The following is a 26,532-nucleotide window of genomic DNA, read 5'->3' as shown; positions in this document are numbered from 1 at the left end:
GCAATCTATACTTTTAATGCCATCCTGAACCAAAATTCCACTGGCATTTTTCAAAGAGCTGGAAAATACAATCATAAATTGGTATGGAACCAGAAGAGACCCTGAATTGCTAAGGAAATGTTGGAAAAGAAAAACAAAACTGGGGACATCACATTGCCGGATCTCAAGCTTTACTATGAAGCTGTGATCACCGAGAGAGCATAGTACTGGCATAGAAACAGACACATAGACCAGTGAAACAGAGTAGAGAGACCAAATATGGACCCTCAACTCTATGGCCAAATAATCTTTGACAAAGTAGGAAAAAACATACAGTGGAAAAAGGACAGTCTCTTCAATAAATGGTGCTGGAAAAATTGGACAGCAATGTGTAGAAGAATGAAACTCGACCATTCTCTTACACTGTACACAAAGATAAACTCGAAATGGATGAAAGACCTCAATGTGAGGCAGGAATCCATCAGAATCCTAGAGGAGAACATAGGCAGTAATCTCGAGAGCCACAGCAACTTCTTTCAAGATATGTCTCCAAAGGCAAAGGAAACAAAAGTGAAAATGAACTTTTGGGACTTCATCGAGATCAAAACCTTCTGTACAGCAAAGGAAACAGTCAACAAAACAAAGAGGTAACCCAGGGAATGGGAGAAGAGATTCACAAATGACACTATAGACAAAGGGCTGCCATCCAAGGTCTATGAACTGCTCAAACTCAACACACACACAAGGCAGATAATCATGTCAAAAAATGGGCAGAAGACATGAACAGACACTTCTCCAAAAAGACATACAACTGGCTAATAGACACATGAAAAAATGTTCATCATCACTAGCCATCAGGGAGATTCAAATCAAAACCACATTGAGATACCACCTTACACCAGTTAGAATGGTCAAAATTAAAAAGAGAGTAAACAACAAGTGTTGGAGAGGATATGAAGAAAGGGGAACCCTCCTACAATGCTGGTGGGAATGCAAGTTGGGGCAGCCACTTTGGAAAACAGTGTGGAGATTCCTCAAGAAATTAAAAATAGAGCTATCCTATGACCCTGCAATTGTACTATTGGGTATTTACCCCAAAGACACAGATGTAGTGAAAAGAAGGACCATCTGTACCCCCAATGTTCATAGCAGCAATGACCACAGTCGCCAAACTGTGGAAAGAACCAAGATTCCCTTCAACAGATGAATGGATAAAGAAGATATGGTCCATGTATACAATGGAGTATTATGCCTCCATCAGAAAGGATGAATACCCAACTTTTGTATCAACATGTACAGGACTGGAAGAGATTATGCTGAGTGAAATATGTCAAGCAGAGAGTGTCAATTATCATATGGTTTTACTTACTTGTGGAGCATAAGGAATAACATGGAGGACATTGGGAGATAGAGAGGAGAAGTGAGTTGGGGGAAATTGGAGGGGGAGACGAACCATGAGAGACTGTGGACTTTGAGAAACAAACCAAGGGTTTGGAGGGAAGGTGGGTGGTAGGGGGGTAAGGTGGTGGGTATTATGGAGGGCATATACTGCATGGAGCACTGGGTGTGGTACATAAACAATGAATTCTGGAACACAGAAAAGAAATCAAATCAAATGAAAATGAAAAAGAAAAAAATCCCCAAATGCTGGCATTGACTGAAAAAATGTAACACGTTTATTGTTAATTGTTATAAAGTTAAACTGCTGAAATGTGTTCACTGAAAAAAAAAAAAAAACTAAACTAAAGAGACATGTTAACTGAAGCCCATGCATGATGTGGAATTTCTTTTGCTATAAAGATATTATGAGGACAAGGCGCAAAATCTGAGTTAAGTTTATAGATTAGTTATTATTATCATATCATTGTCAATTATCTGATTTTCATGATTATATCACATAATATCTGCATTAGTCTCCTCATGCTGCCATAACAAAATAACATATAGACTGGGGAGGGGCTTATACAACAGTTCTGGAGGTTAGAGGTCTGAAATCCAGGTGCCAGTGCAGTCAGGTTCTGGGGATAGCTCTAGTTCTGGCTTGAAGATGGCTACCTTCTGCTTGTGTCCTTATGAAGCAGAGAGAGAAAGCAAGATCTCTGGTTTTTCTTCTTATAAGGGCCCTGATGCTATCATGAAAGCTCTACCTTCCGAATCTTACCTAAACCTATTTATCTTCCAAAGGCCCAGTTTCCAAATACTACCACATTTCAGGTTAGAGCTTCAACATAAACATTTTGGAGGGACACAATTCTGTCCATAGCAATGTCCTTGTCAAAAAAAACCAAACCAAACCAAAAAAAAAAAAACTTTATATACACACACAGAGATGGAGGCGGGGTTGTGCTGGGGAGGAGACAGAGAGGAAGAGGGAAAAGCAAATATAGTATTTGTGGATTCTGAAAGGTATATAGGGATTCTTTACACTGTTTCAACTTTTCTATAAATCTGAAATTATGTCTAAATAAAAAGTTTAAAAAACAAAAGCTGACCTCACTATTAACCTCTCTGATTGTACCTCTACATAGGTAGCTGACTATGGCAATCAAAAGTTACTAGAAACTCTAACAGTTCTACTGGCAAGTACCTAATAATTATCAAGAGAAATCAGATGCTTCAGTGCATTCCAAAAACATCTTCCAAAGGAATATCTATATTGAAGTAATTTTTTATTTTCTTGTTCTTAAACCTTTTGTTCCATGTCCATACATTTCTTCCAAGAGGGGAAACAGTATAACATCTGTTCCTAATTTCATATAATCTTCTATGGTGGTTATTAAAGACGTATTGACTACCACATCTATCTTCCTGCTAATGCTAAAACATGAAAATAAATGAGCACAAACTCTGGATGTTCTCAGAGAAAAATATATCATTTCCCCATTTTAAAAAAAAGATTCTACACTACAGTTTAGAAACGAAGAGAGATGGACACTCACGACATCTTATGATCATGTTTTTTTCACTGTCTCTCTTCCTTCTATGCCCTTATCAATGTGTAGTGAATTAATTTAAAGGCTGCTCAGGAAGGCTTGCTGAACTGACCAACCAATGATTCTAGATATTAACACTCAAATATCCCTAACTACATAATACTATTTCATCTTCTTCATAAAGGTCATCTTCAGATTGAATTTAAGAAATAACTTCTCTAACCCTTAGAACCGGGGCCTATGATAAAAAAAGATTCCTATAAACTAAACTTAAAGGACATTATCTTTTCAGAAATGTAAGCATTATTATAATGACAGTGGATATTAAGGCCTGTGTGCTAAGGCATTTTACATGTTCATATATACCATGTTATCTTCATTCTGTAATATACTATCAAAGTTGTTAAAATGATTTGTTCAAAAATGCCCAATTTAAAAGTGACAAAGTATTTAAATATATCTGTAAATGTATTCCTAAACCCATAACCTTGAACTCTTCTTTACTATGGTGTTTCCCAAAGCCTTTTCCACAAACTAAGGAGTATATGTTAAGGTAGGAACATGGTTCCATAGGCAAATAAACTTAGAAATTGTTGAGCAAAGCAAAATCAAGTCTTTCTTTTCCTTCACTAAGAGGTCATCAGTCTTTAATATGCTACTATGTAATGTGAATCTCAAAGAGGGAGCTAATTTTATAGCAGCACAGAAATTCTATTATTTTTAGACAGTACCTATCTGGGTGTCCCACAAGTTGTAAAAAGTAGCAGTATGCCTTATTATCCACAAACACAGCAAAGAATCTATTTCTGTTCATTGATGTAAGTGAAAGGCTTGGCTGTAGCCAAGGCAACTAAAGCAATGAAGAGAGACAACCTTTAACTTACCGTTGTGCATCCTGGACCATCCATCTCTTTCACAGTCTCTGCCAGAAGATCCAAATAAAGCATCAGCCCTTGGACTTGGGGGGTCGACCTAGAAGAAGAAGGATTGAAAGTCAAAAAGAACCTAAATGCTCTCAGTCTCATGGCACCAGAAAATCAACTCAAGCACATAGAGTGTGGTCATCAGGTTAACAGGATAATGCCTGTGTGATTCAGGCATGTTCTAAAGCCAGAGGTTAGTTGACTATTTTGCTGTTCATGTTTAAATAAAATTGAAATTAAACTCCAGAAATTTTTAATTATAAATTTGAGTCTATTTTTAAAATTAACAAATTTATAGTTGAAATGTCCATTACCCCATTGCCTACTTGGCCTTCCATTATAAAGCTACAAAAAGAGGAATCTATTTTGCCATACTTAAAAAGCAAGTTTAGCCATTTGCTACTCAGACAGATGTTGAATTCAAACAGTGTCTTTACTCAGCTGTGTTCAGAGCCCAGCATGCTCAGTGCTTTATAGTTCACAGATTATTGTAGTCAAGCACGTTTTCTAATGAAAAAGAAAAGAGAGTGATAAAAAGTGTAAAAAAGATAGTTCTATTCATCAACATTAAAAACTTCACCCATAAAAGAATACTATTTTTTAAAGATTTTTATTTATTTATTTGACACAGAGAGAGAGAGAGATCACAAGTAGACAGAGAGGCAGGCAGAGAGAGAGGAGGAAGCAGGCTCCCTACTGAGCAGAGAGCCAGATGCGGGGCTCGATCCCAGGACCCTGAGATCATGACCTGAGCCGAAGGCAGAGGCTTAGCCCACTGAGCAGCCCAGGCACCCCAAGGATACTATTTTTTAAAAGATATTATTTATTTGACAGAGAGGGAGAGATCCCAAGTAGGTAGGGCAGCAGGCAAAGATCGAGGGGGAAGCAGGCTCCCTGCTGAGCAGGGAGCCCGATGTGGGACTCGATCCAGGACCCTGAGATCATGACCTGAGCTGAAGGCAGAGGCTTAACCCACTGAGCCACCCCTTAAAGGACACTATTAAGAGAGTGAAAAGCAAACCATTTAATAAAAATATATATTTGCTAATAATTATCTATAAGGCATTAATATCCAGAATATATAAAGAAGCTTCTACAACCCTGAAAAAAACTTCTCAAAAGTAGGCAAAGAACTTAAGTACATATTTCTACAAAAGATATACAAATGACCAATAAGCACAAGAAAAATTTTCAGTATCACTAATCATTAGGGAAGTACAAATCAAAATCGTAGTGAGAGATACTACTTTATGATGTGAATGTACATACTGCGACTGAACTATACACTAAAATGGCTAAAATGGTAAATTTTATATTGTGTATATTTTACCACAATTTTTAAAAATTAAATTTTCAAAAAAGGAAAAAATTTATAAATCATACTTGATAAGGATTTAGAATCCTAAATATTTAAAGCAAACTTGCAACTAAATATCAAAAGACAAAAAAAAAAAACAATTGAAAGAGGACAAAGAACTTGAATGGACATTTCTCCAAAGAAAATATACAAATGGCTAACAGCACATAAAAAGATGTTTGACATCATTACTTATTAGGGAAATGCAAATCAAAACCATGAGAAAAAAAAATCCACAATGAGAAACCAATCCACACCCCCTAGGATGGCTATAATAAAAAGAAAACAAAAAGAATAGTAAGTGTTAGTGAGACTGCAGGTAAAGTGAAACCCTCTTACATGGCTGGAGAGAAGGTAAAATAGGACAGGCACTGTGTAAAACAGTTTGACAATTCCTCAACAAGTTAAACATAGACACACCACATGGCCCAGCAATTCCACTCCTAGGTATTAAATTAGGCATGAAAACAGGTACTCAAGTGGAAACTTGTGTATAAATGTTCATGGAAGCACTATTCATATAACCAAAAGATGAAAACAGCCCACTGTCCACCAACAGATGAATGAATAAACAAAATGTGGTATATATCCATACAATGAAATATTATTCAACCATAAAAAGAACCAAGTACTCATACAGGTTATAAAATGAATGAAACTCGAAAACAGTATGCTAAATGAAAAATCCCAGATAGAAAAGTCTACATATTATATAATTCCACTTAGATGAAAAGGCAGAATAGGAAAATCCATATGGGAAGCAGATTAATGGTTGCCAGGGGCTGAAGAAAGGGAGAAATGGTGAGTAAATGCTTAATGAGTATAGGGTTCCTGTTTAGGATTATAGAAAAAGTTCAGGAACTAGACTTCAGCAACAGTTACAAAACATGTACTTACTGCCACTGAAATTATACACTTTAAGATGGCTGAAGTGGTACATTTCATGTTATATTTTACTGCAAATAGAAAAAAAAAAAGATCCTATTCTGTATCAAGGAAAAAGTAAGTAATTCTGCTTAACTTTTCTGGGATTGTTGTGCCAGTTTGTTTGGAAGCATGCTAGTTGGTTTCTTGAAACTGCTCCTTACTAGGTTAAGACTGTTTTTCTCACAACGTATGCAAAACTAGAATGTCTTTCCTAAAAGTATTAACTCTGTACATATGCATGTGTAAAATTATTATTATTTTTTGAGAGATGAGGGAGGAGGGAGGGAGAAAGAAAGACAGAGAGAGGGCGCATACAGAGGAGGAGGCAGGGGCAGAGGGAGAGAGACAATCTTAAGTAGACTCCATGCCCAGCTCGGAGCGAGATGTGGGGATCATCTCACCAGCCCGAGCTCACAACCGGAGTCAAAATCAAGAGTCAGACACTTAATCAACTGAGCCACCCAAGAGCCCATGAAATTAAAATTCTGTTTATCAATTTATTAAGTGCTTTTGAAATCATGAATGGCTACAGGGGAAGAAAAGATATCTCTATGTAAATACAATTGGAAAAATCCTGTTTCCAGGATTTTTAATGTAAGCAATTTTCTTTCTTTCTTTTTTTTTTTTGTAAAGATTTATTTATTTATTGGAGAGAGAGAGAGAGAGAAGGGGAGGGGCAGAGGGAGAGGGAGAGAATCTCAAGCAGATTCCCCGCTAAGCCCAGAGCTTGATGTGGGGCTCAATCTCATGAACCTGAGATCACTACCTGAGCCGAAATCAAGAGTCAGACTGAGCCACCCAGGCACCCCAGTGGAAGCAATTTTCTAACTGTAGCCTTAGAAGCATGCATTTTTTTTCTGTTCATTGGAAAGCTGTGAAGGAAATCTCTTCAACGAAAACATTAAAGCCTACACTCAGCAATATTAGAATTATTCCACTTTGAACACTGGTGTGAAAAACAGTAATTTAATGAGCATTGGAAGAGCAATTATTTCCCTCAACAATTTTTTTTGTGGCTAACTCCCACTATTACTGGTTATTTTGCACTAAGCATTTTAATTAAAATGTTACTATTCCTTCAGATTAGAATTTAATATATCCTTTCTTTTCAACTTAATTTACAACTATGAGCAGTCATAAAATGAAAGCTTTTCTGAAACTGCCATGAAACAAGCAAATCTTATCTGGATACATCCAAACAACAACAAAAAAATGTGGTCAGCACCTATAAACCAATTCTATAGAAAAAGGACAAACATAATCACAATAATCTCAATAGAATATTATCATTTAAAAGTACCCACTATAAGTTTTCTTTTTACAATGAAAATTATCTGTTACTAAGGTTAAAAGCATAAAGGATTTATAGTCAAATGTAAAAATGGAGTGAAATGTTGTTTAATATAATTACATCTAAAATTAAGAAAAATATATCACACACAAAAAATCTGAACTTTCTGATGATATATTTTCAAAACCCCATTAGACTACCCAAGAAGCATCTTTACATTTACATTTACATATTAGAATTTAGAAAAAATGAATTAGACATTAAAGTCAGAAATAACTTTATAGATAACCCTAAAAGTTGTTTTACTTCTGTAGGCACTTAAATCTTAACATTCATTATTGTTATTACAAGCTTTTGTTAAAGAAATGCTTTTAGGATAAAAATTCTTTACAAAAATTCAAGAAACTATGAGAATTCTAAGGAAGTCCCTTATTAAACATTCTGAAATATTACAGACCCTTAAGATTACCCGAAGTTTACTTGACTATGACATGAACACAAGCTCTAAGCTTAAACCGTATCAAAAGCAGTCTTCTGTTTGGGAAGATTAGAACTATGCTACCCTAAGTTTTTCTCTTCACTTTCAAAGGCCTTCCCATCTTCATCAAATAATGATTTGCTTCAAAGATCCATTATATAAGGTTTATCCAAGGGACATAATATCAAAGAAAACTTAACTCTCCATTATCATTTTTAAAAAGGCTAGAATAGGAGAGTCTTCCTTTTCATAAAGAAAAGCTGGTCCTCTTTTAAAACCCTACTCTGCCATTTTAGTACTAATGTCAATTACATCTAAGTTCAATTTGTAGAGTTATTACACTGTCCAGTGTAGAAGAAGAAAGGAAATGAATACTTATAGGAGTTAACATGGTATTCATAATGGAACTTGATCTCTGTCGGGTTTAAAGACTGACAAAAGAATGTTCTTTTACTCTAAGTTAATTTTACGTTTTAGATTGCTAGGCTAACAGTTCAGGAAAGAAAATTTTGAATAGAAGCCAGATTTTGAAAGAAGTTTCAGAATAACATTTTAGTGAAAGAACAGATTAGATCGGTTTCAAATGGAAATGTTTAAGAGAACACATACATGTCTAATCACAAATGGAGGTTTATCTGTTTCTTTTTTGAATTCATAGGGTCCCAGATTTAAATGGGCCAGCCGCCGCCTGGTGTCTTCAGATAGCTCACACATGCGTCTTTTTGTGTAGGGAGATGGAGAGTGTGATTTTGAAGAAATGGTAGGCTGTTCGTAGTTTTTTGCATTTATGCAATATTTATTTCTCTCAGGTGACTTGGATTTTTTCTTTTGTGATCTTGATGTTCTGGTCTGCAGTCTGCCGTGTGATTTTTCAACTGGAGCCGTATGGTAAATAAATTTATCCTAAACATTAAAAATAAAAATTAACTTGGGCAGAAGATATATGTAGGGATATTTGTATATCTATAAATTACACATAGAAAAAGACTTCAAAAATTAATTTAAGGCACATACAATCTATCAAACCCAACTAGATTAGTCTTTCTTATCTATGCTAAGTTACTCTTTGTCTAGTAGTTAATAAAGTCCATGGTATTCTTAAGTCTAACAAGTACTTATGAAAATAAAAGCATAATATTTAACCACTTGAAAAACCTAAGAAACAAGGTCAGAAAAATTAGTTTTCAGTGTAGTAAAAAATTAACAAAAACATTGGTTTATCATTTGTAATTAAGCTTCCAAGTAATTAGTTATATAATTTAAGAGGTTTTTTTTTTTTTGGTTTGTTTATTTTAGGAGTGTGTGTGTGAATGTTGGGGAAGGGAAGTGGGAGATGGATGGAATCTTAAGAAGACTTCATGCTGAGCATGGAGCTCAATGTGGGGCTCAATCTCACACACCTGAGATCATAATCCCAGAGGAAATCAAGAGTCAGAGGCTTAACTGACTGAGCCACCTGATGCCCCAAGAGGGCTCTCTTTAGTAATGTTACAAACAGACATGACTAATTTGTTGCTTATGAAATCTTTCCGGAGACAACTATTAAAGTTAGTTTCATTTATACTGCTATGATTAAAAACATATATACAATGTGAACATCTGAAAAACAGCTTTATACATATTTTCATGAAATATATATTTGGATTATATAAGGTGATTAGGATTTTAAGATCTCTTCCAAAATAAAACTTTACAATTCAATGACCAATAGTCATATCATCTTAATTCTGGTTCCATATTTTTATAAAAGTAAAAAGACGTAAAAGACACATTTAAACTTCAATGACTAGTACTCTACTAGTAAAACTGGTTAGCAGTCTAAAAATTTTTAAAAAGTAAATGTTACCTTTCTAAAATTTTTTTTGCGTTATTAGGATAACATTTTATTTAGTCTCTGCCTTATGGGTGCCTTAAAATTTGGATTACAAGTAAATAATATAAGATCTCTTGATTCATTATCTAGAATTATAATATTTCTAATATTAGTGAAAATGGACAGGTGAGAAACTGTCTTCTTAACTTTAATCATTTAAAAAAACCCATCACTCCTACTTCCTTCTCTATTTTCTCAACCCCTCCTTCCCTACTCATTAAGGGTATCTATTCTAAGTAAATATTAAAACAGAAATGTTATATAGAAGGGAAGAGGGTCACATATTTTTAAAAAGAAGATAAAGAGGAAAAATATATATTTTCCTAACTGGAAAATAAGTCCTTGAATTTCATACAAACCTGCAGCATCAGATTTTTTCCTCATCTCTCCTCTACAGCTGTTGATATGCTCCCGGTCCTTCTCCCACCTTGCTCAATGACTTCAACAAGTAATTCAGAATTTCCTACCTTATCACACTTCATCTATCTCTATGACATCACACTGAGGCACAGAAGCAGGAACGTTAGCACACACAAGGACTTCTGAGGTATAATAAATGTTCAAGCAGTGAATCTTTCCAAGACCTTGGACTTGGACTTCTATTTCTCAGCTTTCATTGCTTTTTTCCACCTCATCTTAGATTTCATCATTACACAGATCTATTGCATTTGAAACTTTGAAAATCCCTTGCTGACCAAAACTACTTTTCCTCATTCTACTCCTTTTATTCTCACTGAATCTGCTACCGGCTGACCTCTTTTTCCCCAGACCTTCATATATTTTTAATATCTCTTACCTCCAGACCCAGATAAACCCAATAGCACCCACTTCAGCACTGCTGTGAAGTTCCTCCTTACCTGCCTCTGATTATACAAAACCTAAAATAACTAACCCCATCTTCTTCCTTCATTACAACTTTTGAATGTTGAATACTATAGAGGAAGTTCTAAACTGTGGCATATGTAGTACAGATACATGCTGTCTAACTCAACCAGATCCTTAATGTATCCTGTTACTGCACAGGAAAACTTAAAATAGTGGCTGTTATACGTTGGTAACAAGATGGCTCCCTTTGGCCAACAGGATAATAGCTTGGGATACAAAGAGAGACTTGAAAAGTGCTATTGTCTTTTACTCCTTTTTTTGAAAACCTCCCTGCTTCCATATGAATGAGCCAAAATTAGCCTATTAGATGATGAAAGTCTTGTAGCCACCATCCCAGCTAAAATCAAGCAAATTATGAGAAATGTAATGTCCCTCCCAGACCAAAAACTCAGCCAACTACCAGATATAAATGAAGCCATCCTAGATCATTCAGCCCTGGCCTCGTCAGTTCAGACCAAAAGAATCACCCAACCAATCCACAGAACTGTGAAAAATGGTTTGTTTTAAGCCACTAAGTTAGTGTCACTTTTTACACAGCAAAAACTACCTGATGCAGCATACAAATTAATACTACTATTGATATTGAACTAATTAATACTAAATTCTACCTTTAGTAGGTAAAAAAAAGTAAGTAGAAAACTAGTTTAATTAAAACTAGTTTAATTTCAGAAAAATCACAAAAATATAATTTTTTCAATCCATTCAACTGGTGACAGTTGAAAATAATATGCCAAAAGGAATAAAGTTTATAAGTATTTGTAAACTTAAATATTTTTATAGCCTCTTTTACTCATTCTTCTTCTAAAAACCAAAATGGCTTGTCTCATTCTTATTTTTGAACCTGAAAATGCTGCTTTGTAGTCACTAAAATTTTAATTGTAACTAATACTCACTTTTTAAAAAGCAGATTTATCACATTCTTAAATAAGGTCAAATAAGATCAAAATTCTGGCTGTTAACATTTAAAATTTTAATGTGCAAGTGTATACTTTGTTGTGCCTACCAGATAATGTTTTCTATCTTGTATTTTAACTATTGTCTTGTCTCCTAATTATCATTTTAAAAGAAATCTTAGTAACAGCCATCAAATTCATTAATTATATGTTATGTGCCAGACACATCACCTATTCTCTAATTTAATCTTTACGGCAGTCTTGTGAGGAAATTGAACCCAGATCCATGTGATTCTGAGGCATATTTGCTTAAAAACTGTCTGATTCTAACACCTATCCTAATTTCTTACATCTGTTCAGTAAAGAACAAATGACAAATACTGAAATAGCAAGTTAAATAAAGAAATGAGTCTTCCCAAAAGTTTACAGAGGAAAATGTTAGCTCCTAAGCCTAATGAGACTACTGATGAGGGCACAATTTTACATTTACAAAAGACTTTCAACCAAGCTGTACACTTGGCATGTCCTTTTCTGTGCATATGCCATAGTTCATACCAAAAAAAAAAAGACTTTTCTATCCACTCACTAGAAGGACATACCCCAAGGAGAAGAAAAAATTTTTATCTGAGTTCAGGTAAAATACTGTTAACAATTTACAAATATACACAGTGCATAACTCAAAACAGGTCAGTAACATCTTTGCATTTGGCAAGCATAGTTATTTAGATCTCTAATAGCTGCATTTCAGATTGCATTTCAAAGATAATTAACTATAGCCAAACAGGCACACTATGTATCTTGCTAAACAAAATAAGAATGATCCCCTTGATAATTTTATATAATCGCGCTTTACCTTTCTTAGCTTACATCACTGTTACTGTCCTTAACAAATGTACTCTGAAACTGAGAATGCAGTAAATTAATACTGCACTCTTTCCATCATAGGTCCAGTCCTGTCTTGTTTGGGTCCTCTGGGCTTTATATGTTAGTGGCTCTTCATCACAGCCTAGTCATTGTTACCTAATCATAATGCAACTGCATATGAGTGAAGCCTAGACATTACTAGCTAACCTATGGACAAGGCAGTAAGATGAACCTAGTGACTCAGTGAAAAAGTTAGACAAGAATGAAATATTAGGTCCAGATATCTCAGTTTACTAAAGGCAGTTTATACAAACAGAGAAAGTACTTAGGTTGGACTGTCCAAGCTTCCCTTGGTCTGATTACACCGTATGGCCATCAGACTGAGCAAGAGTCATATAAGAATTAGAGACACTCAAGAAACCATACTCATTAAACACCAATATCCCTGCATGAGAACCTCTGGTCACATTTGCTAAAAGGTATCCTTTGAACTTTCTGCAGCCACCTTTAACTTCTATAAGATTTATAGAAGCCTCAGATCTAGTTCTCCATGGGACTTTTTGATCTCAACACCTTTCTGGCAGGCTGGTTAAAAAAAAAAAAAGGCCCATGGAGTTACAAAATAATAGCAATAACATCATGGCGCCTTCTATCATGTATACCAAACTCTCTCCTCTCCCATGTAAGATGCAACCAAATTACTAAATGCCTCTGATAGTTGTTTTGCTTAAACTGAAGAATAACCCCCCAAAGTGAAAAGAGTTACAGTCAAAATACAAGAATAATTCTTGCCCAATGCCCATAAATATGAACAAATAAGTTAAACAAATACTTTAAATAAATGAGTTCAACCTGAGTGCGGCACTTCCTTGAACTTATCAGACATTCAGTAATCACTGAGGTTGTAGAAAATTCCAGCTTTGGAGCAATTCCCTGAGGGGAAAAAGGGTAGTATTACATATTTCAATTTTTTAAAAAATAGAATTATTAGTGATAAAATTATGACCTGAAGTAACAGATACCTGTCAAGATTTAGCTGCTTCATTTGTTAGTTTGACCTTATTAAAGATAAAGACAATACAGTGATGCTAAATTTTGGCAAGAAACCATTTCATTGCTGATGATTCCCACAGAAGTGATTATATTACCTTTATGTAAAAATTACTATATTTTTTCATTGTCAAGAACTTCCCTGTCAAATTATTCTAAGATTTTAAACTATGATAAAATATCAAAGTCATAAATATATAAGAACACTTGGTGGATTTGAGTTCTTTTTACTTTTACAAATTAAGACATACTTAACTATATACTCAAGAAACACTTTGGATAGTCTCCTCATGTTAAAAAAAAATTACAGCTTCCAGATATGCAGTTCCTGAAAACAGAAGAGAAAGAAGTCTCTACCAATACCTCCAACATTTTTTTTTCATAATGTATAGGTTACACTCAGATCCATGAATGAACCTGGCTTCTGTTTCTCACAACCTTTCAAACATCAGCTTGAACACTGTTTTAAAATAAGTGGAGACAAATGGTAAAATTCAAAGGAAGAGTCACGAAGCACCTGCCTAGATATTTGGAAGCATACCAGCTGTATATTCACCAAAGCATTAAAAGATACTGTGTAGGCCCAGTGCAACTTTATTCTAACATAGCTGAAGTCAGATATTTGTCCTTTACAGACCCAGTCTCCAACATACTAACTTGGGAGTTTCAACCACCATATTATAGAACCACCGTATTATAGAAAAGGTAAATACATGTTGCCTAAGAATTAACTAAATGTAATTCTGCAAATGTAACTTTTAATAATGAAGTCCATAATGCCCACTTATTAGTTACCCTGTAGCCTAACAGGATATTACTTAGCAGTTTAAAACAAGAGTAAACACTTACTATCTCAGATAGTTTCTATGGTTCGGGAATCTGGCAGAGGCTGAACGGGGTGGTTCTGGCTTGAGATCTCTCATGAGATTACAGTCAAGATGTTGTTTTGGTTGCTGTCATCTGCAGGTTTGCCTGGGGCAGGAAGATCTGCTTCCTAAGGCTTGTTCAGATAGCTCTTGGCTGGAGGCCTCAGTTCTTTTCTAGCTTTTAGCAAGAGGACTCAGCTCCTCTATCCCACAAACCTCTCAAGTGATCTCATGCCATGGCAGCTAGTTCTCCCAAAGCAAAGCAAGGAGGAAGCCATAACTGTTTTTATGACCTAGTCTCCTAAATCTAACACTGTCACATCTATCACATCCTATTTATTAGAGTCCTGAAGTATAGGCCACACTCAAGGACAAAGTAGTTAGATTTCCTTTTTAGCACAGGAGTACCAAAAATTTTGTGGACATATTTTAAAACCACCATGGTTCACCCTCTGACCACATGTTACTTATACTCCTTTCATGTGTCAACCAAACTCATGCTCTACAAAGAAAAGAAAAGAAGAAATGTCTCATCCTTTTACAGCTTCAGCTTGAAATCCAGGATGTTGGCATCTAAGTCAAATCCTTATTCAGCTTCCTTCGATGTGGTTCTTTAAGGATAGTTTCTAGAATACAGTTCTCTCAGAGTTAGAAGACTTATGAACCACAGAGACAAATTATCTGCCCCACATGTACCCAAAGCACACACATGCGGCAAGTGCAGGGTAATTACTCCAGATATTCTTGTTCAAAAGGGAGAAATTAAGAGTCAGATGGGAATCACTGGCCCATAGAAATTCTAAAATACAGCCAGGAGAACGTTAAAAGTTCCTTGATTAGAAATTTGGTCCTGTTCCTGCCCAGAAATAACTATCCTCTGGGCTCCTCTGGGCTCTTGCTCCTGATCTTTGCATTATTATTCCTTTTCAAGGAGAAGTAGACCATGTTTGGAGCTGCACAATGTTCTGAGTGTGAGTCCTGTCAACAGAATTTTGAGGGTTCAAAGGCCTATTCATTTTGTGAGATCTCTCTGCATTTCAGACCAAGCTGGTGGTGTTTCTACCAATATAGTGCTCTTAAAAAAAATTTTGGTTCTCATATGAATCTTACTAAAGTTTATTCCATTAGACATGAGCTACACCCTCTCTACACTTGGCTTCTGCTGAGACTGCCCTTAAGCATCTTTGAAAAAAAATCAATGTTTGATTAAATTATTTTCTGAGATAACATCTTGGATCTTTCTGAGATTTTAATGAAGGGTTTTATAGTTATGCCTTTGGTTTCACTGTCAGACCACAATTTCCCAAAAGTGCCTGGGATGATTTTTCTTCGGAAGTCATTCATTAATTTTAGCATTATTTGCCATCAGGAAAGGCTGGGAATCTTTAGGAACAGTAAGTTCCAACTCATTTTTGCTGAACAGCCTTTCCTTTTGCTTATCTCTGTCCTCTTATATTTTGCTATAAAGCAGCAAGAGAAAACCAAGCAGACCCTCTAACTCTCTATCTCAAAGTCTTAGACACACCATCCATTTCATATTTCTTTCCTTCCCACATTACTGCAGGTGACTGTGTGGCTAAACTTTCTGTCATTACATAACAAGGAACCCTTTTATCCCTAATTTCCAATAACATTTACCTTATTTTCCTGCAAACACACATCTGAATTTCTTCAAGACCTTTCAAGATTTCACAGACATTCTAGCAAAGCCTTTCCAGCTTCTTTCCTCTCTATAGAGGTGTTTGAGTGTCTTCACACATGGCAGTTGGCTTAGCCCAAAGTGACTGATAAAGGAGTGAGAGCAAGGAGGAAGCCACACTGCATTTAATGACCTGGTCTCCAGTCTAATACTGTCACTTCACCACGTTTTATCTGTTATAGTTACTAAGTATAGTCTGGAGAACTAGCTCTGCCTTTGGAAGAGAGAAGTAACAGATCATGTGTGGACATACTTTATAACTACCATAGCCTGGATTACAACTTATCACTTTACCCTTCCCCATACATATCACTGGTCACATAGCAAATACTCAGTGTTTTAGCTATTATTTTCACTGAGCTTTCAAAACTAGTATGTATCAGTTGGGGTTCTCCAGGAAAACATGTAATATACTATATTAGTATATAGTATATATATAGGGGGAAGAGATTGATTCATTTTAAGGAATTGGTTCATGTGATTTTGAGAGTGGCAAGCCTAAAATCCATAGGGCAATCCACAAGCTAGCAACTCAGACAAAAGTTGTTATTGCAGTCTTGAGTGTGAAATTTGTAAGCAAGCTAGCAGGCTATAAACTCAGGAAGTATTTTTTTTTAATTTTTTTAATTTCTTTTTTTATAGTTTTTTTTCAATTTATTTATTTTCAGAAAAACAGTATTCATTATTTTTTCACCACACCCAGTGCTCCATGCAATCCGTGCCCTCTATAATACCCACCACCTGGTACCCCAACCACCCACCCCCCCGCCACTTCTTTCTTTTTGTTTTTGAGATTTTACTTATTTATTTGACAGAGAGAGAAAGCACAGAAGAAGAGGGAGAGGGAGAAGCAGACTCCTTCCTGAGCAGGAAGCCCCACACAGGGCTCAATCCCAGGACCCTGGGATCGTGACCTGAGCCAAAAGCTGATGCCCAACCGACTGAGCCACCCAGGTGCCCCTCAGGAAGTATTTCTACATAACAGTTTTGAGGCAGAATTCCTTATTGTTCAGGAAACCTCAGTTTTTGCTCTTTAGGCCTCAACTAATTGGGTGAGATCCACCTACATTGTCAACAGTAATCTCCTATACTTAAAGTCAACTGCTTGTAAATATTAATTACATCTACACAATACTTTCACAGTAACATCTAGACTAGCATTTGGCCAAACAACTGGCACCATAACCTAACCAAGTTGACACATAAAATTAATTAGACTCCATCTCAAGTGTCAGTTCCTCTATGAAGTCTGTAAGATGTGATTCATTCATTCAATTCAATCAAGTGGCATTTAAGTACCTACTTCATGCAAAGTACTGTGCTAAGAGTTAAGTTCAAAGATGAGAAAGCCACAGATGCTGTTTGTATGGCGTCCACAGCCTTAAGGGGGATTAACATCAGTGCTGTAATCATCTCCACAGCCATCAGCATGTCACTCATACTTCAGAGTGTTCTCCATGCCAGGTACTGCTATAACCATTTACGTTTCATTAATGTACCCAGCAGCCCTACGAGATCTTCATATGATAGTGCTTTGCTCAAGTTTAGTCAGGTAGTCTGCGAGAGTGCCAAGATTTAATCCCAGAAGAACCCCTTGCCACAGCAATGGGTTCAAGACTCAGAGAGATGTCACAAGAATTCTGAGGAAGGGTGCACTGTCATCTGCCAGGACAATAAACTACTGATGGGAGTGTTTTATACATTTAAATAGAATAATTGATATGACTGGACTTTTATCTGCCATTTGGCTCTTCAGTTTACATGTCCCATATCTTTTGATTCTTCCATTCTTTCTAGGAATCTCACCTGTTGTCTACATGGCTTGGTGGTCATCCAATCTACCTATAAACGTTCCACTCTTCGTTGATCATCTGTATGTGGCTTGGGGAATACATTCAAAGATAGTCAGGTCTGTAATTTCTACTGAATTTCATTTTTTGCTGGGCACTCATGGTCTCGTGGCATGTACATGGTTTCAGAGTCAGCCAGGAATGGGTGGAGAGCTTATCTCAGCCCTTCTATTGCTCCCTTAATTCTGTGAACTTTTTGGCAGATGGGCTGCTCCCTCTAGTTGGCTGTTCCCTCTAGTTGAAACTGCCATTGGCCTATCAAAGCTATGGCATTTCTTCAACCACCTGCATCCAAATCCAGTGAAGACACACTGCCTGTCCTTACGATTCTGACACCAATTCCAATGTGTAGGTTTTCCAATAGCACCAAGCAATTCTCTGTGACACCAGGTAGGGGTCCTATAATTTAACTCAGTTCTGTCACCAGCTACCTGGCAATAGCATTAGATCCCAGAGGTTAAGGAATCAGTACCACCAGACTGTGCCTACCCCACTTCAGATGCAATCACAAGTCTGGGTTGTGTTCCTGACAAATTGGGTATAATTTGAAGGTCCCCGTGACTGCCACCCCAGTTCAATTTACTGGCTAAAGAGGCTCACACAACTCAGGAAATTGTTTACTGTTTACCAATTTACTACAAAAGAATATGATAAAGGATACAGATGAACAGACAGATGGAAGAGATTCATGGAGCAAAGTATGTGGGAAGGGACATGGAGCAATGCCTTCCCCAGGGAAACCACTTTCCCAGGAGCTGCCTCCATGCGTCCAGCAACCTAAGAGCTCTCTAAACCCAGGCCCTTTGTTTTTTTATGGAGGCTTTATTACGTAGGCAAGATTGATTAAATCACTGGCCATTAGTATTTTAATGCAATCTCCAGCCTCAAGGGTCTTAAAGGCCTAACCCTTTAATACCAGGGTTGTTCCTCCTGGCAACCAGCCCCCATCCTTAGGTTATGTAGAAGCTTTCCAAAAGTCACCTCATTAACGTAACAAAAGACACCTTTACTGCTCCCCATCACTTAGGAAATGCGGAGGATTTGGGGAGCTCTGTACCGGAACAAGAATAAAGACCAAATATATATTTCTTACTTTAAATCACAGTATCACAGTCTCACCCTTCAAAATTGATTCTGACCTCTCTGGTAGCAGAGCTTCTGATTTTTCCGCCCAACCCCAGGATTGGTGAAGCTACAATTCTCATTGCCTCACAGGGTATGGGAGCTGTCCCAGGCAAGAAGATCCATGCGGCCGCCATTTTTATCCAAAGCTTTAGCCATTATTTAAGCATAAACACTTTTTTTTTTTATTATATAGTTCCAGTTGGTTAACATACAGTGCAATATTAGTTTCAGGTGTATAATGTAGTTATTGCCAGTTAGTTTCCGGTGTTCTGAAATTGTTTTTTGTGATAATTTTGTCCAGTTTTATACCTGTTTTTTTATGGAGAGAGGAATTACAACCTCTTCAAACCACCATTACCAGAAGTCTTAATTTATATATTTATGTGTGTGTGTGTATTTTTTGCTTTAGTAATCTAACACCTGAATGTATACAAAAGTAACCCAAAGAAAATGAAGAAGATACTTATTAATGGTCCATACTTCGATGTTTATATTGCCAATTTGGTATAATACAGCATTTTAAATTACTTTCAAAACACCATAATTTTAAAATCATATTTTTTTCATTGCAAGCTTCCATACATTTGCTGAAACACTCTTTGAAGGTTTTTATAATACAGAAGATGGCTAATAGACACTGATAATATCCCAAAGGAAGTATATTTTCATAGATTTGCTAGTTAGTCAACTTTAACACTTCTAGCAAGCTGAAATTCCTATTTCCCAGAACAGAGTATATCATAAACCTAGACCCAAGGGAAAAGTATTTAATTCACCATATTGGCTCATGGATCACCCCACTTTCCTTACTCATACAGCTTTAACATTTTATAAAGGTAGTAAAAAAATGTTTGTCCAAATTATTTCAACCTAGACATCTTTTGCTATTCTTCTTCTTTGAAATAGCAGGGTCTTCTCTCAGTTTCTCTAAGCAGAAGACATTTTCCGGGATAAATATATTTTTAAATCACCCAACGAAAGTTGAAAGGTGTTGGGGGAAAGGATGGTAGAGTTGGCTGTCACAACGCTGCTTTCACTTTTAGGCATATAAATGTATATTTCCATGACATGAACATACAACAATTAATCTATCCAAACTCTTACTAATGAGCATTTAAATCATTTTGATTTTTCACTATTATGAACAATGCTATCAATGAACATCCCTAGGAAGGCTCTTAGTATACCAGAGAGAATACATTTTCATGTTACATACCTATAAGGCAAGAGGCTATGAGAATCTTTGCCTTTACTAGATAATTCTGAATTGTGGTGGTTTCAACTTACATGGCATAGCAGCATGTAAGAGTTTTTCACACTTCTAATATTGTCAGATTTTATTAAATTTTACCAACCCTATGGCTATAAGAATGAAATCATCAGGTTGTTTTAGTTTGGATTTCCCTATATGCTAATGAAATTGACATCTTTTCAAATGTTGATTGGTCTTTCTTTTGCGAGAACAATAAAGAAGAAAGAAGAGACAGACATGGAAAGTAGGGAGGTGGGAGGCAGAAAAAGAGGAGAAAAATCTTAAGGATATAAGGCAAATTAATGCTTGTTAATTCTGGATGAAAGATGCATGGGTTTTGTTCAGATTTCAGTATGTTTAAAATAACATCATAATTTCATAAAAAAATTATGTTTTGAACCAAATTAAACTCTGAATTAGTTCTTCACATTTCAGGTATTAAAGCATATGTGGTGGTTTTTGACAATGATCCCACATCACAGATTGATTCAGAAAATTGTAAGCACTTACTCGAAGGCCAGAAATCCTCCTCATGGTAACCTGGCGGTTTGAATCATGGTGTCCAGAAATTTGGTTTGGACCCGGGAACATGAAATCTCGTGTATTTTCATCATATGTAGACAGTGTTTCACCCACTACAAGAAAGATACCCTATGATTCAAATTATAACAAAATATTCTATTTAGAAATAAAATCATCAAGTACAGGATTTATAGTGCCTGATGCCTTACTGAAATTTCTGCTTCAGGGCCTTTTTTTTTTCTATGAAATAAAAATTAAAAGAAAGTTATGTTAAATGGATTCCTTACTCAGAAATGTAGTACATATTACTACTTCTCCCTCCCCCTTTTATAGAAGGGAGATATTCATGTAAATTTTGTGAGTACCTATGTGTTCCAGAGGAAAAAAGTCCTTGTAAACATATCAAGTTGTTATAACATTTACAAATCTAAAATGTAATGATCAGCTCCATAAATTTTTTCTATCTTCCATTCTTTTCTAATTGCCCTTATAAGGCACTAGGTTACATGTTGGAAAAAAAATGAAGGTATTTTCTAGAATCTGTGGTTACACAAATTAGGTATATATGTAATAATCAAAATCTTTAAGGTTATTAAATTTCAGTAACACATAACTCTCCATTTTTCACACAGAATAATTATTTAAGATAGAATTCTCCTAAAAATCACAGAAGTAAATAACAGAAATCAAGCTATCCTCCATATATCAATTTTAATTTTACCTACCCTGGAAATTTGTAATATTTACTAAATAGTTAAGGTTTTATTCCACCCCCCCCCCCATTCCCAGTAACACTCAACACACAAAAACAAAGATAATTACTTTATAAGCAAAAAAATATAGTTTAAGGAAAATCACAAAAACGCAAAGTCAGTTTTTATGAATGGCACAAAATATGCTAGGAGAATAGCATACAATTTTCCACTTCTCTTTATTATTATTTATTCAACTTAAAACAATATAGCCCAACACAATTTATGTCAATCTTCATGTATTTATGTATTTGTGCACAGTGGACCAATACGAGAAACTCAACATTGTTCTTAATTTGGGAAGAAGGGAAAAATATGTATTTTTTAAAAGCATTCTTTGACATGGGTTTGTATATCAATTACCTTATCAAAATATAATACAGTACCTGGTGGAACTAGTTGAATCAACTCAAACAATGCTGTATCATCTGAAAGTTTAAAGAAAAATTTCCTTAAACAAATTAACAATAAACAAAAATTAGTTACTTTATCATGAGAGTATCTAAAAGTCAAAGTAATTGCTGTTTATATATGCTTATATATGTTTATATGTTTATTTGTTTATATATTTATTTGTTTATGTATATATCTTAGCACATGTTTATGTTTATGTATGTTTATATCTTAGTATACTATGTATATTTTTTGGTTGCTTTGTCTCTTAGGGCTTTATTAATCAATAGTAGAGATTATCCCTTTGATCTCTCTGGGCTTTTTTTCTGATTTTTTTTCTTTTAATACTATCTTTTTAGAGCAGTTTCAGGTTTACAACAAAATTGAGAGGAAAATACAGAGATTTCCCACATATCCCTGTCCCCACAAAGGCAGACCCTCCCCACCATCAACAGCACTCACAGGAATGGCACATTTTTTTTTAATAAGGATAAGCCGCCATAGGCACATCATAGTCACCCAAAGTCCATGGCTTACCTTGGGGCTCACTCTCTGGGTTTAGACAAATAAATGCATAATGACATATTCCACCATTACAGTATCATTCATAGTATTTTCACTTTCCTGGCTTTCCTCTATGCTTTGCCTGGTCATCTCTCTCCTCACTCCAATTTGCTCCCACAAGCAGCCACTGATATTCTTACTGTTCCCATAGCTTTGCCTTTTCTGGAATGTCATATTATAATCACACAGTATTCAGGTTTTTCACATTGGCTTCTTTCACTCAATAACATGCATTTAAGTGTCCTTCATGTTGTTCATGGCTTGATAGTTCATTTCTTATAAGTGCTGAATAATATTCATTGTCTGGATGTACCACATTTTATTAATCCATTCACCTTCTATGGGCATCTAGGTTGCTTCCAAGTTTTGGTAGTTAAAACTGCTGCTCTAAACACGCTTGTTCAGATTTTTATGTGGACGTAAGTTTTTAACTCCTTTGGGTAAATACCAAAAGGGTAGTTGCTGGTTTAAATGTTAAGAATATGTTTAGTTTTGTAATAAGTCACCAGAGAGTCTCCAAATTGCTGTTCCATTATGAATTTCTACCCACAATATATAAGAATATAAAAGAAGAATTCTTGTTGTTCAATATCCTCATCAACATTTGGTGCTGTCAGTATTTTGGATTTTGACCATTCTAGTAATGTGGTGTTATCTCGTTTTAATTTGGATTTCCCCAGAGACATATGGTATGGAGCATCTTTTCATATGCTTATTTGCCATCTTCTTCTTTGATGAAGTATCTTTTAAGGTCTTTGGCCCATTTTTAAAAATAATGTTGCTTGTTATTTTATTATTGAGTTTTAAAAGTTCTTTGTATATTTTGGATAAATGTCCTTTATCAACATTTTATAAATATTTTCTCCTAATTTGTGGTTTATCTTTTAATTCTCTTCATACTGTCTTTCTCTGAGTAGAAATTTTTAATTTAAATGAAATCCAGCACATCGATTATTTCTTTCATTGATGTTATCTTTGGAGTTGCCCCTAAAAGGGCATTGTTGTACTCAAGGTCATCTAGGTTTCTTCCTATGTTATCTTCTAACAGTTTTATGGTTTTGCATTTACAATTAGGTCTATGATCCATTTTGAGTTAATTTTTGTTAAGGGTATATTGTCTGTATCTGGATTCCTTTTATCTCATTTGGATGCCTAAGTGTTGTAGCAACAAAAACTATCTTTGTTCCTCTGTATTGCCTTTTATCAAAGTCAGTTGATTATATTTTGGAGGGGGTCTATTTCTGGGCTCTCTATATATCTTTATGAATATAAATTATGTCTTATTTCTTAAGCAGTGCTGTGAGGACAACAGGATATATTATATACCTCCTTGTATTTTTAATACACCTGAAGTATTTTATAATCCATTTATAAAAATAAGAATAAAAGATGAAGATGAACTGTGTCTCGTCTCCCCTTCCAGGACCCATGAAAAAGGCATCATCTCTTTCTTTCTTTAAATTCTGCCATTATCATCCAAGGAAAGTCTCAATCGTTTAACCCAATACCAGTGTGTCCTATTTATGAAGAAATATTAAATAGTTTCTATAGGTTATAATTTGGAATAAGTAAAAAAAAATAAAAAACCTGATATGGCTCTTTTCCTCAAGAACTTTACATTGCATTGAAAATATAAACATTAAAGGAAATAAACACACAAATAAATTATAACTACAAGCCACATGTACAATGAAGGCACTACAGGTAGTGCTATAAAAGACTATACTAACAAGTCTTAATCTATTCCAGGAGTCAGAGAAGCCTAAAGAAGAACTCTTTAGGATCTGATTTACAGCATGAACTGGTGTAAACTGGGGGACTAAGGAGGTAGAGTTTTTTAAGTAGGAGGAATAGGATGTTCAAAAGCTTTAAGCAGAACATAGCAGGGTAATCTGAGAGATCAGGTGTTTGAAAAATAACCCTTTTGCAAAAATCAACTTAAAAAGGTAAACAATGAAAGCACGAGAGACATAAAAAGGTAGTAAAAACATAATGTCTGAAACGCAACAGAAGAAGGAAACAGAGAAATAATTTGAGGCATTTGAGGCTGCTTTTCTTTTTAGATATCTGACAGTCCCGATAGAGGTAGCTTAGAGGCTGAGAAGCTGAACAAAGCTTTTGATAAATTCATGAAGTAAAGGATGAAAAATTGGAGTATCATGCCCTTCATGCCCTTGGAAAGAGGCAGGAGGGGAGGTATGCTGGTAAGAGATGATGGCCTAATAAACTGGCTAGGCTGTAAGATTAGATCTTGAAAAGATAAACTACAAGGATAAAGAGTAAACCAAAAATAGATAGCCAACACTATATACTGAATGCTTATATTCTCCCCAAAATTAATATACTGAAATCCTAGTCCTCAATGTGCTTTTGGAGTTGGGGCCTTTGAGAGGTAGGGCAAATCCTTATAATGAGATTTTAAAAAGAAACCCCAGAGAGCTTCCTTTCTCATTCTGTCACATGAGGATACAGAGAGAAGACGGCTATCTACAAACAGAGAGGGAACTCTCACCAAACACCAGTCACCTTGATCTGAGACTTCCCAGCCTCCAGAACTGTAAGAAAAAACCTTTTATAGTTTATAAGGCACCTAGTCTATGGTATTTTACTATAGCAACCCAAATGAACCAGGAGAGCCAACTAGGAACTAAGGGCTAAATTTGAATTATCCCAAATCCTGTCCAAATAAAGGTGGTCCAGAATTGTTAATGCCACCTAGATATCTGCCAAATCCCAATCATAAATCTTTTCTAAAAGAAAACACTATCATCTAAGCTTTTAAGTTATTGCAAAAATGTTTACATTTGAAGTCTGACAATCAATGAAAACTGACCAAGTATACAGGAAAAATGAAAATTGGGATAGAAAAACAAGAAAAGTAACAGACAACAAAAACAGGTCAACAAGAGATCCAGAAAAATTAGCTATCAGACTGGGTCTTAAAATATGCTTAATGCGTTTAATAAAATAAAATGCAAGGTTGAGAATGTTAGTTGAGAACTAGAAACTATTCTAAAGAACCTTGGGGACATTTTTAAACTGAAAAATACAAAAAGAACAAAAAAACCCATAACAGGTATATTTATCAGATTATAAATGACCCTGGAGAGCTCAACAGAATTAGAAGACACAAGTACCTTGAGTAAAACACAGAAAGCGAAAAGGATAGAGAACATAAAAAAAGGGGAAAAATGGATACAGTAAGAGGTCTGACAATGTGTAACTGGATTTGTAAAAGGAAAGAAGAGAAAGGGACAAAAAGCAATATTTGAAAGGTTAATGCCGGAGAATTTATTTTAAGAAAGATATCAAGATACAAACACTGAGTGGAATATATTTTAAAATATACATACACATATATAAACAAATATATGCAGAGTTGGGCACATCAAAGTAAAACTACAGGAAAAAAAGACATAAGAGAAGATATTAAAAGTAGCCAGTAGACAATGACAATACCTTTAAGAAAATAACAATAAAATTGACAGATGACTTTTCAACAAAAACTTAGGGAATGAAATCAGTATGTTCTAAGAGCTAGGAAGCAATAATTCCAAGTTCAGCAAAACTACCCTTCAAAAATTAAGAAAAAATAAAGACATTTCAAATTAAAAAAAAAAAAAAAAAAAAGATAACCCATCACCAAAAGACCACCGAGAAAGGAACTGTGAAAAAATTTTCTTCAGAAAAAAAGCATTAAACTGAGAAAGAAGCTCAAAAACAAAGGAAATAAAGAACAACCAAAAAGGTAAAATACAGTGGTAAAGTGAAAAGATGATGCTGATATAACAATAACAATAATATTTTGTGTAGTTTAACTGCATACTAATCTAAAATGCAGGACAAAAAAAACACATAAAATCTAGAAGGGACATAAATGAAGTCAAGGAGCTTTAAGCTTCTCCACTCCTAGAAAAGGTAAATATAAAAATATATATATTAGGGTTTGATAAGTGAAGCATGCATTCTGCAATCTCTACGGTAACCACTGAAAAAAACAAAATAGTAAAGAACATGTACTTCCAAGTTAATGAAAGAGTAGAAATAAAAGAGCAG

The 26,532-nt window shown here is 35.2% G+C and overlaps 1 protein-coding gene across 4 annotated transcripts in view; it reads right to left on the bottom strand.

Annotated features, from left to right (window-relative positions):
- The window catches only part of SPATA6 (spermatogenesis associated 6), a 150,835-nt gene that overhangs the window by 72,805 nt on the left and 51,498 nt on the right, over positions 1 to 26,532 (bottom strand). For 3 of the 4 annotated variants that reach the window (XM_032301777.1, XM_032301775.1, XM_032301776.1), the window contains exons 4-8: positions 21,906 to 21,947; positions 20,756 to 20,880; positions 13,256 to 13,336; positions 8,498 to 8,791; positions 3,797 to 3,884 (exon numbers count right to left, since the gene is read on the bottom strand). In XM_032301777.1, the coding sequence (XP_032157668.1) occupies positions 3,797 to 3,884; positions 8,498 to 8,791; positions 13,256 to 13,336; positions 20,756 to 20,880; positions 21,906 to 21,947 (630 nt within the window). Of the gene's footprint in view, positions 1 to 3,796; positions 3,885 to 8,497; positions 8,792 to 13,255; positions 13,337 to 20,755; positions 20,881 to 21,905; positions 21,971 to 26,532 lie in introns of all 4 variants that reach the window. The other variant, XM_032301778.1, reaches the window with a different exon arrangement.

This window comes from Mustela erminea, chromosome 10, assembly GCF_009829155.1.
Source record: "Mustela erminea isolate mMusErm1 chromosome 10, mMusErm1.Pri, whole genome shotgun sequence".
Lineage (NCBI taxonomy): Eukaryota > Metazoa > Chordata > Mammalia > Carnivora > Mustelidae > Mustela > Mustela erminea.
Note: the sequence above shows the minus strand (reverse complement) of the source record. Positions and strands in the feature narration are given on the sequence as shown.